This window comes from Rattus rattus, chromosome 17 (genome assembly GCF_011064425.1).
Source record: "Rattus rattus isolate New Zealand chromosome 17, Rrattus_CSIRO_v1, whole genome shotgun sequence".
Classification (NCBI taxonomy): domain Eukaryota; kingdom Metazoa; phylum Chordata; class Mammalia; order Rodentia; family Muridae; genus Rattus; species Rattus rattus.
In genome coordinates, this window is record NC_046170.1 from 45,800,094 (window position 1) to 45,817,684 (window position 17,591).

Below are 17,591 nucleotides of genomic sequence, written 5' to 3' on the forward strand. Positions count from 1 at the left end.
CGAGGTGATGGTATTAACTACCACAGTGGAGTGCTGAGCTATGCCACGCTGGTGGTGGTGTCTCCTTTGGGTTTTCATACATCAAGCCAAATAAATCCATTCTGGTAAGTGTCGATAAATGAATAGCTTAAAGGGTTCACGAAAAAAAACCCATTTGTGTGAGGGTTGTCCGAAAAGTGTTCCTAACGTTTACTGAAGCTGAGCCCACACTAGGAGCAAAAGAGCAAAGTGGTGAGGCTGGGGCTCAACCCTCCCTGGCCCACTATGCCTAGTGTGGGGGCTCTCCCCACAGCCCATGTCAAGTATGGCTCTGAAGCCACACATATAGATGTCAGGTTCTCTACTAACCTGAGAAGCCAGGGCATGCGAGCTCAGGACATAGAACACAGTCCACACCTGTTTAAGGAGGCAAAGGCACCTGTGCTCAGGACACAGGACATGGCCCACACACCGGTCAGAATCTCTCTTCCACAGTGGTTTTTCAGCTCATGCACAAACATTCCACAGCAAAATCCGAATGGCAGCTCAGCAGGAGTGAGAAGACAGGAAGGAGAAGAGAAAGGCAGCAGTGAGGCAGAGAGGAGAAGCTTCTAGAAGGCCAGGCTACTTCTCTGCACAAACCCCAGTAGAAAGTGATGCCATCCTAGTGGCCCTAATAACTTCCTCCTGGGGAAAGTGCTCCATGCAGAGCTCTGGGTGGAAACCCCTCCATCCTGCAGGAGGCAACTGGCTCTGTCCTCAGCAGCACCTCGTGCACGCGTTACCCTGTTCCTTACTGGTGTCCTCTGAAATGTCTGCACCATTCAAAGGACCCAGGCCTAGGAAGATGGCGTAGTCAGTAAAGTGCTTGCCTCACAAGTGTGAGGACCCAAGTTCAAATCCCCAGCGCCTACGTAAAAAGCCAGATGTAATAGCATATCCCTGACATCCCAGCACTTGGGAGACAGAGATGGGAAGATCCCTGGGACTCGCTGGCCAGCCAGCCTAGACACATCAGTGAGCTCCAGGCTTAGAGAGAGGCAGTCTCAAAAAATAAGGTGGAGAGCAGTTAAAAGCACTTAAATTCAACCTCCACCTCCACACACAGGAGCACACCTGCATGTGTACCTGCACACATGTATGTTGTGCATGTGCGTGTGCTTGCACACACACACACACACACACACACACACAAATACACATATACAAAAATCAAATTTGGAAAACAAGAGTAGACACTGAATGCACATATTTCACTGAATGCACATATTTCACTGAATGCACATATTTCACTGAATGCACATATTTCACTGAATGCACATATTTCACTGAATGCACATATTTCACTGAATGCACATATTTCTAAGAAAACGGGAGGGCAACGTCTTTAAGAGCCTGACCTGAAAAGGTTCTGGATAAGAATAGAAATCGTCTCCTTTTAAAAAAGGAAAGCAAGTCCCAGGCTTGCCTCACACTCCTTCCCGAGGATGTCCCCAGCTCTTGCTACCCTTACAGCGTGCTTCAAGATCAGGTTTTTAGAACTTTCAAGCTGTCTGTCGTGGAGCATAAAGACCGGCACCACCCATTCCGGGGAACTGAACATCTAAAAGGAGATGACCTTACCGAGCGGCTCGCTCCCAAGGAGAAAGTGGGTGAATCACTCACCTCTCCGCTGGTAGTCCTCAGAAAACTCAACAGCTAGGAAGACGCAAATGGCCGTGTGATCTACGTATGACGGGCTCCGTGTTGAATATGAAACAACGTTGTTTTCCTTCTGGATATTATTATTCTTCACTGTTTGCTAATTTATCTCGCCGTCCGCATCCCATTCTCGCCTATGAATCCTCCTCACATTCTTTCCCGTTCCCCTGTTAGCCATTCCCACCTCATCGCTACAGAAAGAACCGGAGCGTGTGTCTTTGCAAGACGTCTTTATGTTAGTTCATTTTTCGGTTCAAGTTTTTTCAAGATGGTCAGTTTGCTTTCAGGTTTTCCTTCCGATTTATTTGTAAATGTGTGGGTCTACGTATGCATGAATGCACATGCACAATGGTGTCTGAGGAATCCAGAAAAGGGCATTGGATCCCCTGCAGGTGGAGCTACAGGCAGTTGTGGGCTGCTAGGCATGGGTGCTGGGAGCCGTGCTTGGGTTCTGTGGAACAGCAATGAAAGCTTAACCACGGAGCCATTTATTCAGACCTGTGGTAGTTAAAGGTCAACCTGACACAACCTAGGATCATAGGGAAGAAAGTCTCAGTGAGGGACTATCCACATGGAGTTGGCCTGTGAGAGGCTGTCTTGATTGGCCAGTTGAATGGGCGGTATCGTTCCTTCGTTTGGGGCCTTGGACTGTAAGAGACCAAGCTGAGCACAAGCAGGCACACAAGGAGCACCCATACACCCATTTCTCTCTGCTCATGACTGTGGATATGATGTGACTAGTCGTTTGCACTTCCTGTTACCTTGACTTCCCATAGCTCTTGAACTGTGAGCTAAAGTAAGGATGCTCACTGGGATGGGAAGGGGAGTATCACACCCACAGGGGTGAAGGATCTCGAGTTATTTAGAGCAGGGGGTGGGACTTGTATTTTGTCTCTTTGCATGCTCTCCCCTCTCCCCTCTTCCTCCTCTCCCCTTCTCCTCTCCCTCTCTCCTCTCTCCTCCGTCCTCTCTCCTGTCTCCTCCCTCCTCTCTCCTCTCCCATGTCTTCTGTCTCCCCTCTCTCTCTTCTCTCCTCTGTCCTCTCTCCTGTCTCCTCCCTCCTCCTCCTCTCCTCTCCCATGTCTTCTGTCTCCCCTCTCTCTCCTCTCCCATGTCTTTTGTCTCCCCTTTCTCTCCTCTCTCTGAGGGCTCTGTTACCAATGGGAAACAGCACCCAATGTCCATGGTCCTAAAGTCATCCGTGAAGTGTGATTTATTTTGTGTTCCTGGCCCCTTAGAGGACCCTATGTCCTTCCGTGTCAGTTGCTCTGGGAGTTCTGGGAGCAGGAGAGGATATAAAAAGCTGGCAGAGGCTGAGAGCTGGGAGTAGGATTCAGGTGTAGGATTGAGAGGGTTCCAGGAGACAGAATAGTGTCAGAGGGTATGGTGACAGCTGAAACTTGGAGAAGCTCAGCTGAGCCAGAGAAGATATTGTTAGGAGTCAGGAATCCATGAAGAACCACAAACAACGTAGCAAGGAGGAGGAGGAGGAGGAGGAGGAGGAGGGGGAGGGGGGGAGGAGGAGGAGGAGGAAGAGGAAGAAGAAAGGAAAGAGAGAGAGAGAAAGAAAGAGAAAGAGAGAGAGAGAGAGAGAGAGAGAGAGAGAGAAGAGAAGAAAGGAAGGAAGGAAGGAAGGAAGGAAGGAAGGAAGGAAGGAAAGAAGAAAGAACAGAACAGGTACAGTTGGTGCTGGTCTGGTGCTCCTAGGAAAACTAATGTGGCAGAGCTGGCTCGGGCATTAAGAGGGTTTGGTCCTTTCCTTGATTTACTAACCTAAGCAGAGTCATGGAGGGGAGCCATGACCTAAAGCTAGAAAGAATACAGCTGGGCTGTGAGGGACGGTGTACAGAGCGTGGTGACCACTTCCCTCAATCTGAGCTCTCACTCTGCAGTGCTCCACATGGACTCTGGACTCTGGAAAACATCCTGGGTTTCTTTAGGGGCTGTCTGGTGTGTCGGATAACCCTCACTGCGCATGTCTCTCGGATGCGCCCTACACAGCCCCTCTCGGGTCCTGCTTTTACAAAATTTCCTGGGACTTTGCACGCATTCCTCCGTTCTAAGTTGGTTGTTCCTTGACTGGAGTGAGATTCCAGTTTTAGCATTGACCAGCTCATCCCAGAGGTAGCTGAGCAAGTCCACAGGGAGCTCAGGAAGGCAGCCTCAGCTTTCAGAGGGGCGACATCAGTGGCGAGCCCCGGAGATTGGTGATTCTGAGACCCTATGTGTCTGACATTGAGCCCCTGAGTCCTTGTGGAAGACGACACTACCAGAAGCTGCTACCCAGCTCCTCGCTTAAGAAATACGGGTGCAGGGGGCTGGGGATTTAGCTCAGTGGTAGAGCGCTTACCTAGGAAGCGCAAGGCCCTGAGTTCGGTCCCCAGCTCCGAAAAGAAAAAAAAAAAAAGAAAAAAAAAAAAGAAGAAGAAATACGGCAGCAGAAGCGCTGTCTTTGGGGCCAAGATCTCTTCCTCCTGCTTAAGCTGAGGCAAATCCAAGTTCAGTCCCCTTGACGCGCCCTTGGAAGGAAACAACGGTGGAGGGTGGGGTCTGGGTGGTCAAGGATCGGGTGTAGGTCAGTAGTCTACAGCCTGCACAGAGGCGGCAGCCGAGGAATCTGAGTACAGACCAGCTGTGGTCGATGAGTCACCCGGACACTGGCATCAGCTATTTCTGAACTAAACAGCCTCATATCTCCCTCCTCACCTTGAGGGGGCCTCGGTCTTCAAACACACTTCCCTAAGATCAAGGAGGGAAAAGACTGAGACTAGAGCAGAAGAAAGCCCTCCTGTGAGCTCGCCCTATGGTGCACCACGCGGGCAGGAAAGGACGGTTCAAAAGAAGAGCAGGCGATTCCGGAAAATTCTGGGATTTAGAGTTGTAAGAGTACCAGCCATTCCTCCCTCTCTTCCTCTCCCCTTCCCCGCCTCCCTCCCTCCCTCTTTCTCTCCCTACTTTGTCTGCCTTCTCTCCCCCACTGCCTTCCTCCCTCTCTCCCCCTTTCCTCCTCCTCTCTCCTTAACTTTCTCCTATGTAGAATACATGCTCCAGAAACCACATATTGTGTTAGACCCGGGACAGGACATGGCTGCCCTCCTCTGGCGTGCCCATTGGGGGAAAGAATAATAAAAAAAAAAAAAATGCACTGCGGTGCTGGGTCTGACGGGTGTATGTGGGCTATACATCCACGACCCCCTTTAATTTCTCAGCTGCACCGGAAGGGTTTTCTTTAAGATGAGAAAGCAAAGCACAGAGGTTCGGGCCCAGGAGTCTGGTTGATAAGAGTCTTTTCTGAGCCGAGGTGCACGGCTGGAGGGAGTTTGTGGAAGACGGTGTTTTCCTTTCCCTCCTGGGAAAAGATGTTTCCTATCTCCAGGACCTGCTGTATATAGGATAATATGTCAGTTCACCATGGCCACCGTCTAGATTCCTCACAGGTTCCAGGGGAGGGAGCCCTGTCTCCAGGGGTGCCAGACCCAGGAAACAGCATCCCCTTGGCCCAGCATTGTTGGTCAGTGCTGAGGACTGACTCTGGAAGCCCGTGCATGCCGGATGAGTGTCCCACCACTCTCCTACGCCTTATATTTTTGACACTGCCCCTCTCAGCACAGCCCAAGTCTTTGATCATTGCTCTATACTCCTGAGGATCAGGGAGTTACAGACCTGCCCCACCAGGCCCAGCTTCCAGACAGCCCTCTCTGCTCAGTCCCAGTATACTTGACTCTGCCCTCTAGAAGGTACCACCTGGAGTCACCCCTGAGCACATGAAACAGGGCCCTGGCGAGGATTCACAAAGGAAGCAGACACTGCTGCTCCAACCTCTGTCTCTGCTTGTGTTCAGTGTGACCCCAGCCCTAGGCTTCAGCTCAACGCTAGGGTGAGGTGTTATCTCCTCACTGTGAGATGTCAGGAGGAGGGCGGACCGGGGGATGGAGGGACATAGGTGGACGTCCAGCTATGACATCCAGGGATCATGCTCTACCCTCAACCGGGAGAGAGAAGAGTCAATTTATTGGTCCTGAGAGAGGAAAGGGTATGGGGTAATGGGAGGGCCACTGAGCACCCACATGCCTCATTTCCTTGACCTTGACCAGACTAGAAGGGACATCCTCGCCCCTGCCTGCCGATGCTGCCCCAAGTTTCTTGGCCAGAGTCAGGTCCCCTTCCCTGTTGGGCAGGCGAGGCAGGCTCCACTCTGAACACTTCCGAGCACTGTCCTCCGGTTCATCTGCTTCCTGGAGCCTCTCTAAGTGATTCTTTTTAAGTACCAGTAACCACAAAAATAATTTGTTATTCTTAACTATTTAATTCTGTGAAGGGCAGTGTTGCTACTTCACAGTGAATTAATTGAAATAGTCTGCCTACCTCCCCACTCCTGAAAACCCTCCTGCATTTAAATTTTTTTTTTTTTAAATTTCCAGCACACTAAGAAAAAGGCTTCATAGCACCTACCATAGACAATGAGAAAGACAAACTCACAATGGCAGGGCAGTTCAGTGGGTAAAGCACTTGCCATGCAAGCATGAGGACCTGAGTTCAAACCCCCCAGAAGTCACATAAAAGCTTAAATGCCTGTAATCCTGGTGATCCTACGGTGAGATGGGAGGCAGGGTCAGGAGAAGATTGGACAGCAATCTGGCCAGTTAGCCTGATACACAGAGCCAGAAAACAAGAAAGACAGCACCACAGTAAGGTAGAATGTGAGGGTTGGTACTGACAACGGTCCTCAGACTTCCATCACACAAACACCATGACGTGTGTATGCAGTGTGTGACACATACACACACACACACACACACTCACACACACACACGCTGCATATACACACAAAACAAGATCAAGGAAAACAATCAGTGATAATCAGCATTCGTTTTTGTAAGAGGCAGATAGAAGAGAAGAGAGTGGTCACCCTACAGTAGAACATTCCCATATGGTAAAGGTAACACTCTAAGTAATACAGCGTTTGTGCACACGTATATGTACTACATATACTACATGTATGTCTCCATATACCTCCCTTACATACATACACGTTTACGTATAAAGGTTAGGATGTCTACAGTATCCCCCCAGTTTTTAGTATTTGTGGCTCACAGAGGTCCAGGTTCATCCTTTTAAGTATATAATTATTTTCTCTATGTGGTCACTGTACCCAGAGACTCAGACATACTAGGCGAGCACCCTACCCCTGGGTGTTGTTCACAGCTCTCTTTTAGTTTCCTCTAGGAACAGAGTCTCACTAAGTCGCCCAAGCTGACCTTGACATCACTCCGTCTCTCAGGCGGGACTTGACCTTGCGGTCCTGTGGCCCCAACTCCCACCCCGCCGGGCCTGGATAGTGTAGTTTTGTTTGGTTTTGTTTTTAATGTGTGTGGATGTTTTGCCCACACCTATGCCTGTGCCCACATGTATGTCTAGGGCCCTCAAAAGCTAGAAGAGGGAGTCTGACTCCCTGTAGCTGGAGTTACAGGTGGTGGTGAGCCACCATGCAGGGGTTAATAAAGTCTGGGTCCTCTGCAAGAGCAGCTGGTACTCAGCCGTCCCCAGCCCCTGACGTAGGCTTTTTTTTTTTTTTTAAGTGCGAAATGCATGGAAAAACAAAAACGGTGGAACAGCTCCTAGCAGTAAGGGTCTGATCTCACCAGTCGTGTGGCAAAAGATGGCAGTCAGATATGGACAAGCTGTGACAATTCTTACCTAGAGGGGTGATCCCATACACTCCCAAACTTTACCAGGGCTTGGGAGACTATCATGTTTATAGTTTTAGAAAATTTCTTTCAGCTCTTCTACCTTTTTAATAATACAAATCTAACAGAAACACCAGGAGACAAGAGGCAGCGTTATGTATGGTCAGGACAGCCCACTGGTAGAATGCTTGCCTTGCACACCCACAGGCCCCGTTCCCACCCTCAGAACTAGGAAGCCTGAGGTGACCTTCAGAGAGGATGAATTATGATCGAGGTTATGGGGATGGCTTCATCTATGAAGTACTTGACCTGCAAGCCCAAGGACCAGAGTTTAATCCCTAGAACCCACACTTTAAAAGTTGGTGGTGTTGACTTCTGTGGGGCCAGCCTAGCCTACTTCTCGGGTTCCAAGCCCGTGAAAGACCTGTCTCAAACAAACATGATAGGTGGCTTTTGGGGAACAACAGGTGAGCCTTCTATGTTTTTTTTTTTTCTTTTCTTTTTCTGGAGCTGAGGACCGAACTCGGGGCCTCGCGCTTACTAGGCAAGCGCTCTACCACTGAGCTAAATTCTCAACCTCCCAGATGAGCCTTCTAACCTCTGTCTCAATTGTGTGCTCGCACACATGCAAAAATCCTGCACATACAGACACCAGCACAAGTGGGGGATAGGGTGGAACCTCGTGATAGAGTCTGAGCTTCTCGTTCTCAGGGTAGAACCTGCACTGAGGTGACTGACAGGTGGCTCCTGACAACCGCCTCCATCGGCAAAGTTGTGACTCAGGTGGTTGGCTCTCTTTAAGATGCTTCCCCATGCCTTGGTGGTTGTCTTTAGGAAGGCTAAACCTCACTTCAGCCCTATGGATGGAATACAACAGGGGGCCTGAAAACACGTGCCTGTAGCTGCATTTGATCAGGAATAGACCTGAGGCTCTCAGAACTGTAACTTTGTGCTGTGATTCCCCAAAGGTCCTTCGGACAACGAGGGCCTGAAGACCCCTGAGCAAGTTAAGGTTAAGGACACGCTTGGCCTTCACCTCATACAATGCATCTTGGTGGATATCACTACTGTACAGCCTAGCTGTACTGTCTGGTTCTGTGTGTCAGCTCGACACAAGCTGGAGTTACCACAGAGAAAGGAGCCTCAGTTGAGGAAATGCCTCCATGATGACCCAGCTGTAAGGCATTTTCTCAATTAGTGATGAAAGGGGGAGGACCCAGCCCACTGTGGGTAGTGCCATCCCTTAGGCTGGTGGTCTTGGGTTCTATAAGAGAGCAAGCTGAGCAAGCCAGGGGAAGCAAGCCAGTAAGAAACATCCCTCCATGGCCTCTGCATCAGCTCCTGCTTCCTGACCTGCTTGAGTTCCAGTCCTGACTTGTTGTGGTGATGAACAGCAGTGCAGAAGTGTAAGCTGAATAAACCCTTTCCTCCCCAATTTGCCTCTTGGCCGTGATGTTTGTGCGGGAATAGAAACCCTGACTAAGACACTAGCACATTTAATTTGACCTCTAAGCTCATATACAAAGAAGGGAACAGCTTACCATCAGTAGTGACTGGTGTTGGTGGGACAAGAGAAATGCAGAGACTACCACTAGAGGGCTCTGCAGGGACCTGGGAGCCTCTTCCCTGCAGAGATGGGGAACAACCTTGAGGAGCCCTGGCCCCGGGTATATTCTATCCCTGTGTTTATCTTTGCCATTCAGGAAGATGACTCAAGAGTAGCCTACTTGTAGGAGCTGCGTCCTCCGGACACCTGGGTGCATGCAGGTGGAACAGCTGGTAGGAAGGGCACTAAGGGACTTTGGTGGTGGTGGTACCATTCTCCTGCACCTGCCGTCCTTATGGGGATAATAACGATGTCCTACAATGCAATCACAATTCTGAGACAGAACTCTGAATCTCTAATAATCAATAATAAGAAGATCCACCTTGAGCCAGATTCCAGTAGAGCCCCCAGGGACAAGCCCTGAGATCTGGGCACTAGTGAATGAGAACCCATTAGGTGGAACTCTTGGAGTTTAGGGGCTGCAGGAGTTGCGTGAATCCACCAGCAAGGAGGTTGGCAGGGGAATCTTGATGATACCCTGTGAGGGTTTAACAGTAGCCAATAAACAGCACTCAGAACTGGGTGGCCATTCAAGGTGATCTTGCTGCCTTTAACAAGCACCGTGAGCCAGAAACCTGTAGTTTTTAGGGGTGGGCACAGTGTAGCAGTATCTAGAACTTTCTTCTTGTTCCCATGGGAGCTTGGCCTCTCAAGCCTTTTCCTTTAAAAAGAAATGATTTTTATTTATGTATACATGTATTGGCTGGCTGGCTGTATGTGCACAGTGTGTGTGCAGGTGCCGGCTGAAGCCAGAAGAGGGCGTCAGGTCTCCTGAAACTGGAGTTACAGGGGGTTGTGAGGGGTGGGGAGCAAACCCAAATTCCCTGCAAGAGCAGCAGGTGCTCTATGCATCTACAGTAGAAGGTCACTCTGGCCCTTAAGCCTTTGCTTTCTTCTATGGACTTTGCATTTTCTTCCCTGAATAGAGCTGTCCTCAGGGATGGGGATTGGGGACAGAGAAAATAATCTTCTAGCCCTCCAGTAGGGAATGCAAGCTGGGGGATCTCCACCCCACCTCCACCTTCACTCTCTGTGAAAGAGATGTGAAAGATGGGGGGCCCATCTTGATGTGGCCCAGGCAGCACCAACCACCTGCAATAAACTGGTGCAACACCCGGTCTTTACTGCCAGGGGTCTCGCTAAGATTCCCTGGCCAGGTGAAAAGGCTCCTGGAAAACCAGGGAGCCTGGGGCCGCAGTCAGGACGCGGCTGGGAGCGAGGGCGCGACCGTGGGCTGCAGGGCGGGCGTCCCGGGCGGGGGCGGAGCAGGTGAGCCTGCCGGGTGGGCGTGGGGAGTGCACTTGTACGTGACGTTGGAGTTTGCAGCGAGCCGGGAGTAGGAGGCTGTGCGCGCGTGTGTGGAGCGCTGCGCGGCCAGGAGGATGTGCGCGGCGGGGCGGCCACCGCAGTGAGTCGCGACAGGAGCGGGCTGCAGCCCGTGGGAGCCGGAGGCGAGGGCCAGCAGGAGGCCGCGGGCCCGGAGAGGCGCGCCGCCCGGCCCCAGGATGTAGGCGATCGGCGGCGGCGCTCCTGCTGGCGGCCGGCTCACCATGAAGAAGCACTCGGCCAGGGTGGCCCCGCTCAGCGCCTGCAACAGTCCGGTCCTGACCCTCACCAAAGTGGAAGGTAAACGCGCGGCCGCATGGCGCTGGGGTGTCCGGGCCTGAGGCGTCTGTCCCTGACCCGGAGGGACACCTGGCTGCTAGTGGGGCGGGGGCGGCAGCTTCGGGACGCTGTCCGCAGTGCAGCGTCGCCGCCGGCTCCAGAGGCTTGGAGCTCTTGCTGGGGTGACATGCTATCTGCATCTAGGGCTCATACAGTGCGGTGCACCTGGTGGCTCTGCACCCCTGGGTGCCTTTTCTCACTGTCCCCAGGCTTGTCCCCGCAAGGCAGAAGAAAGCCAAGTGCCAACCACAGTGAGCTAGTGATCTCTCTCTCTCTCTCTCTCTCTCTCTCTCTCTCTCTCTCTCTCTCTCTCACACACACACACACACACACACACACACACACACACACACACAGAGGAGGGGTGGCCTGTTTTAGAGCATCCCTCTGGCACCCCACCCCAGGAGCCCAGAGGTGAGGCCCATCTTTACTGGGAGCTAAAGGAGACCAGTCTGGCTGAGTGCAGGTGGGGAGAGATTGGCAGGTGAGGGGAATCCCGGCCGGGCACCCATCTGTAAACACGTTCTTACCCAAGCCTGATAGGGAAGAGAGGGGCTCTGAGAGGCCCCCCAGAAAGTGTTCCTGCACTGCCTGTCTTTTCTTCAGCACGGAACCGCCCCCAGTCGGGGGATGTGAGAGAGAAGGGGCCACGGAGGAGGGTTGCGAGTTACTCAGACACAGCTGTCATCCTGCTGGCCTGAAAGAGGACCTTGCTTTCCAAAGGAAGGGGTCCTCTTAGCTCTCAGCTCCTCCTGCAGGAGGCAGCTGCAAAAGGAGGAATTCTCTGTAGCTAACGGAGTAGAAAGGAGTACCTGTCTACTGTCCAAGAGCCTCCATCCATGTCTTTGCTGACTGGGGTAGGCATGGCTCCAAAGACTCTCTGGTTTATGCCTACGCCCTCTATGGGTCTGTGAGGTCCCTGTACCCACCTGTGTGTGTTCCTTGTTGGAATAAGCCTGAGGACCAGTTGCTGTTAGCCCAGTGGTTCTCAACTTGTGGGTTGTGAACCCTTTGGGGTCACATAGAAGACATCTTTATATCAGATAGTTACAATATGATTCACAGCAGTAGGGAAATTACAGTTATGAAGTAGCAATGGGATAATCTCATGGTTGGGGGTCACTGCAACCTGAGGAACTGTATTTAAGGGTCACAGCATTGGGGAGGTTAAGACCTACTGCACTAGACAGAGGTGGGTAGGTGTGTATTCCCAGCTCCACACTAGATCCATCCTGATACCTGCAGATGAGGCCCAAGAGGCCCAGAAGGGTGGCAGTCTGGTCCAAAGTCTACAGCTGCTATACGGTGATATACAAGGAACCAAAAGCTGTGGGACCCCAAAGTCGTCCCTTTTTTATCAGAATGGCATCTCGCAGTAGCGTGCAGATCCCCATTTCTCTTTACTTTTTCTTTCTCTGTGGCTGTCTCCTCCCCAAACATCCTATTCTCAAGAAAGGCTTGGTATGGATTATAGGCATCAGAAATCAGCAGGACTTGCTCTCCTAGGGATGGTAGTGTTACACGGGCCTCCTTCTGTACACATGTGAGAGAGGAGGGGATCAGAAGCTGCAGGATCCACCCCGGAAGCTCAGCTAGAAAGGCGGGTTGAGATGGCTCCCCAATGCAGCAACAGGTAATATGCACCCCTAGCGAGCTTCAGGGAGGCTCACCCGAGCTCACCGTCAGCGGTGAGCCTTTACATTATGATTTATAACAGTACCAAAATTACAGTATGAAGTAGCCATGAAATAATTTTATGGTTGCTGGTCAGCACAACACAGGGAGCTGTCTTAAAGGGTCACAGCATTAGGTTGAGAACCATTGCTCTAGATAGAGGTTGGTAGGGGTGAGTGTGTGTGTGTGTGTGTGTGTGTGTGTGTGTGTGTGTGTGTGTGAGAGAGAGAGAGAGAGAGAGAGAGAGTGTGTGCTCATGAGCACACATGGGGAGGGTCCCTAAGCCCAAGTCTTGAGGTTGCAGTGGGGGATGAAACTGATAGCCCTCCCCCATTACCTTAGTGACTACAAGTCTTCCTCTTACACTGTCATGGCAACCTACATTTCCGTATGCACATCCGTGGCTCAAAGCAAAGGTATAGAGTTAAGAGCAGGATGGATGGAGGACTGACTCCGCCCCTTGTAGAGTATGGCTTGGGTATATGGAGAACCCTGAGCTTCAGCTTCCTCAGCTGTAGAGGAGGTGAGATACATACAGCCTGCCTCAGCAGAGCACTGAGTCAGGAAATACAAGAAAGGCAATACCTGACTCGTGCCCATCACACACAGTAGGTGCTGTGTGTGTGTGTGTGTGTGTGTGTGTGTGTGTGTGTGTGTGTAACTCTGTGTGTGTGCACACGTGAGCACACACATGTATGGTTAGAGTCCTCCGGTCACAGGTCCTCTAGCTCATTCCTCAAGCATCTCGCCTCTCTACATGTAGAAGACAAGTCAACAGGCCGGCTGACAGGCCTGCTCCTTCCTGGTAGGCTCACACAGAGCACTTTTTCTCTACCTGACTTTTCCCCCCTTAACGCCTTTTGTTCGGTCTGACTCGGGGTCTATTTTTCCAAACTATCTACATATCGTGTGTTTCTTTGGAGTTGTTAAACCGTTTTTTTGGTTTTGTTTTGTTTTGCCTTGAGTGCACAGGACAAAGCGGCCTCCGTTCTGAAGCCGTTTGTGTGTGAGTGGTTGATAGGCTACGGGGATGGAATGCGGAGGGCGAGGAATATTTATTAGCCTGTGCGGCGGCATGTCATCTGAGGGAAGGCAAGAAGGCACCAGCATGTGGTACATATAAAACCAAAATAGAAAATGCAAGGCTTGGTTGAACTCAGAGGTAGGAAGACGGACAGAGTGACTTCATTACTCAACATTTACTTCATCTCTCTGGACTTCGTGGTCCGTAGCTGCTGCGCGAGACCCTGAAGGTGAAAAGCTGAGCAGCGTTGGCTTCATTAGCTTAAAGGAGATGTATGAGTAGATAAATTATCAGATAAAAGGTAAAAAAAAAAAAAATTCCAGCATGGAAATCAAAACATGATGTCACAGAAATGCTGGAAATTGAGGAGATGTTCCTAGGGAGGAAGCCTTCCGAGGAGGTGATTGTTCTGGAAGGGAGAGCTTCTAAGGGGCAGGGTTCTGAGATCAGGCTTCTCTGGGAAGTCCTGATGAGAAGGCCTGGCTGAGAGGAAACCTTCCTGACGAGATGATCTTCTGAGGAGGAGGCTGAGGAGGAGGTAGCTTTCTCTGAGGAGAAGGCATAGAGAAGAGGCCTTTCTGATGTGGCCTTTCTAAGGAGGGGGTGGCCTTCTCGAGGAGGAAGTCTTAAGCGGGTGGGTTCTCTAGGGGAAGGCAGGAGGAGGCAGGCTTTTTAAAAAGGACCCTCCAAGGAGGCCTTTCCAACGAGATGCCTCTGTAAGAAGGACTCCTTCTTGGAGAGACTTCTTTCTCTAGAGGCTTTCCCAAGGAGGAAGATTTCCTGAGGAGAATGGCCTTCTGAAAGGAGGCTTTCTGAGGAACAACCTTCCCAGTGGAGCCTTCCAGAGGATGTAGCCTTCCTGAAGAGGAAGCCCTGTAAGGTAGAGGTATTATCCCAGAGGCCAGAGGATACGAGAAAAACTGTTAGGCACAGAGGGAGAGAGAAGCTACTTCAAACAGAAGAAACAGCGTGTATAGGGTTGGCTGGGAAGAACGAAGAGAGGTGGGGCTAGCCCTCTGGTGGAGAGTGGAGTGGAGGCTTAAAAATGGCTCCTGACCATCAGCTCCCACAGGGTACCTGGATCTTACTCCTTTTCCTGGCTTTCCTGTCAGGAGCAGATGCTGAGTATTGATGAACAGCATGTCTCTAGTACAGCAGCAATTACAGCAATCATCTATATTTACAATCGGCTAATTCATGGTCGATAAAATTACATTCAATGGGAATTAATAGTTGAAAACAATACAATGAAGTCCCCTAGGAGAGCCAACTGTCAGCATTGCAGACAGGAAATGCTTTGATGTACGATGGATGGGGTTTAAGGCCCAACCCTCTCATGGCTGAATGAGTCAATCTCTCCTGAATAATTTCTCCTGAGTAAATCGGGGTGATAGGTTTCCTTTAAGAATGACACTAATAGCTTTATGCTGTAATGGTGAGGCTTTCAGTTTGATTATGGTACTTTTGCCGTTAACTGTTTGATTTTAGTGTTTTGTTTTGTTCGTTGTAGTTTTTAGGTTTAGTTGTTTCATGTGGGGGTCATGGTGTTAGTGCAGGTTCATGGGCATGTGTGAGAAAGTATGTGGGTGTGGATATATACATGTGAGTGCATGGATGTGTGTGTGTGACTGCATGTGTGTGTGAACATGTGTATGAGTGTGTATATGTGAATGAGTGTATGTGCATGTGTGTGTGACTGTGAATATATGTGTATATGTGTGTCATGCATGCATGCATGCACACATGTGTGTGCATGTGAGTGAACACACCTGTGTGAGTGTGCATGCACACCACACGCATGTAAATGTGTGTGTGCTTGAGTGTGTGTGTATGTGAATGTGTGTATGTGTTGCAGGTGTGTGTGTTGCATGTGCATGCATACATGAGTGCATGTGTGTATGAGTGCATGTATGAGTATGTGAGCATGTGTATGTGTGTGTGAGAGTGTATGCACATGTGTATAAATGTGTGCATGAGTGTGTGTGTGGTGTGTGTGAGCATGTGTATATGTGTGTGTGAATGTGTGCACTTGTGTGTGTGTGAGTGTGTGTGTGTGTGTGTGTGTGTGTGTGAATGTGTGTATATATGTGTGTGTGTGTGAATGTGTGTGTGTGTGTGTGTGTGTGTGTGTAATGCAAAGGCCAATCATAAGCTTACTTCTTCAGGTGCTCCTTGTTTGTTTTGTTTATGCTCTTTGTTTTTTGAGACAGAGTCTCTCATTTCCCTGGATCTCACTGATTGGCTGAACTGCCCGGCCAGAGGAGCCCCAGGATCCTCTCAGCTCTAAGATTACAAATGAGTTGCACCACTTTGCCCAGATTGGTTGTTTATTTTAACCCGGGTTCTAGACGATTGAACTCAGGTCCTCATGCTTGCGTGGCGAGCATTTTACTGATTGGGCATCTCCCAGATGAGTGGGTGTTTTTGTTTTGTTTGTTTGGGTTTGGTTTTGAGATATGGACAGTCCTGCTGTGTAGCCCAGGCTGTCCTGGAACTCATGCTCATCTTGACTCCATTCCCATAGTGTGAGATTGTAGACATCCTCTGCTATCTCATGCTAACAATGGTGAATGGAGGCCGGCTGGCCATATGACAGGTTGCGGCTATGAAAGCTTGTTCTATTAGCCCAGTTCCTCCTAGAAAAGGCTGAGCCCTTTTACAAACAAGGAGTCTGAGGCTCCTGGGACCATTCATGTCATGGAATTAGAAACAAGAGGGCTTGGATACAGATGCCAAAGACTTTGAAATATCTGGGTTGCATTGAAGAAGCGAGAATTATCTGAGCTTGAGGAGTTTGGTAGGCACCTAATGAGTGTGTGGCTCCCACTGAGGCTCCCGCTGTGGTGTGTGTGACTCGATGCTCTGGATCCTCATCCAGGATCCTGGGATCGATGGCTACTGGTGATGACACTGTTGGTACCTCTGCCCCAGGGGTGTGAGGCCATCTCAGCTGCCCCCAGAGCAGGTCTGGCTAGCTGAACCCTACCACTGAGTATATTAAACAACTGGTGGGAGATTTATTTCAACTCACTGTTTTAGGAAGCTCAACCCTGTGGTGTTTTGGCCGTGTGCACTAGCCCAGAGCATCATGGCTGCCGGCGTGTGCCAGGGAGGACAGCTCCCATCACAGCAGGTAGAAAGCAGAGACCGAGGTCAGGATGTAGCAAGAGGTAACATACTCCAAGGTCTATTCCACCAAGATCTGCTTCCTCAACCCAGGCCTCACCTCCCAGCTGGGGGTGGGGTTAAGCTTTCAAAACACAGACCTAGGGGGGATGCTTCATATTCTAATCATAATACTAAAAAACAAACAAACTCATGATAAAATACTCAATGATACCTCTGTAGGGTCAGGGTGAGTAGGTTCTTGGCAAAAGGTCTCTAAACCCAAAGATCAGCATCTGCCTGGTCAGTCCTAAGCTGGAAATAAACAAGATGAAGACAATTATATATGCTAATTAAATCTATCATCCATAAAGCCATAGAGTTTCTAAACTGTGGGAAGTGGCAGGTTTGTACACGTGGGAATAGATTACCTGTTGCTGGGCTGGGAGATGGCTCAGCGAGTAAGAGCATTTGCCATGTAAGCACATAGGCATGAGTTCAAATCCCCAGTGCCCATGCAAACCATCATGCATGGGTGGCGGTTTGCATGCCTGTAGCCCCAGAGCTGCATGGAGCAATGGCTTGTGACCTCGCTCCTAACTCAGTGAGAGACCCTGTGTCCGGGGATAATGGAGCAAGGGACAGAGCTGGACCTGCAGCATCTTCCCCTGATCTCTGCATTCACGCCTATGCGGACACTTAGGCGGCTACCACCACACACACACCGCCTAATAGACCAACACATAAACAAGCAAATCTTTGCAATTGCTGTGGAAGAAGTAGAAAACAAGCAGACATTTCAGCAAGTGTGAACTCACTTCTGCCCAAGACTGACATGGCCCAGGGTCCACTCCTGTCATCTCCACTCTTCTTGGGGAAAATGACATGAGCCAACAGGACCATTTCCTACAAAGCCCGAACCTGACCTCCAAATCCTCCTTGGGATGCGTCTTCTTGTCAGGCTTAGAATGATGGGTAATCACGCATTCACTCGCTTCTTCTGGGAGTATGGTTGGGGTGATGTGGGCAAGGACGTGGCCTTTGTCCCTGGCTGCCACCAAGACAGCATTGCTGACAGAGGGAGCCTCATAGACCAGGAGAGAAGGTAGTTGGTAGCCACTGCTTAGGTTTACTGAAGATTCAGGAACAG

General features: G+C 50.3%; 1 protein-coding gene across 2 annotated transcripts in view; it reads left to right on the top strand.

Moving 5' to 3' along the window:
* Positions 1 to 17,591, top strand: part of Slc35f3 (solute carrier family 35 member F3) — a 265,377-nt gene that overhangs the window by 154,744 nt on the left and 93,042 nt on the right. Inside the window, exon 1 of one of the 2 annotated variants that reach the window (XM_032887498.1) lies at positions 10,329 to 10,599. The exons of the other annotated variant lie outside the window; for it this stretch is intronic. Within the exon in view, the coding sequence (XP_032743389.1) occupies positions 10,524 to 10,599 (76 nt within the window). The 5' untranslated portion in view covers positions 10,329 to 10,523. Of the gene's footprint in view, positions 1 to 10,328; positions 10,600 to 17,591 lie in introns of those variants that run through there. 2 annotated transcript variants of the gene reach the window in all.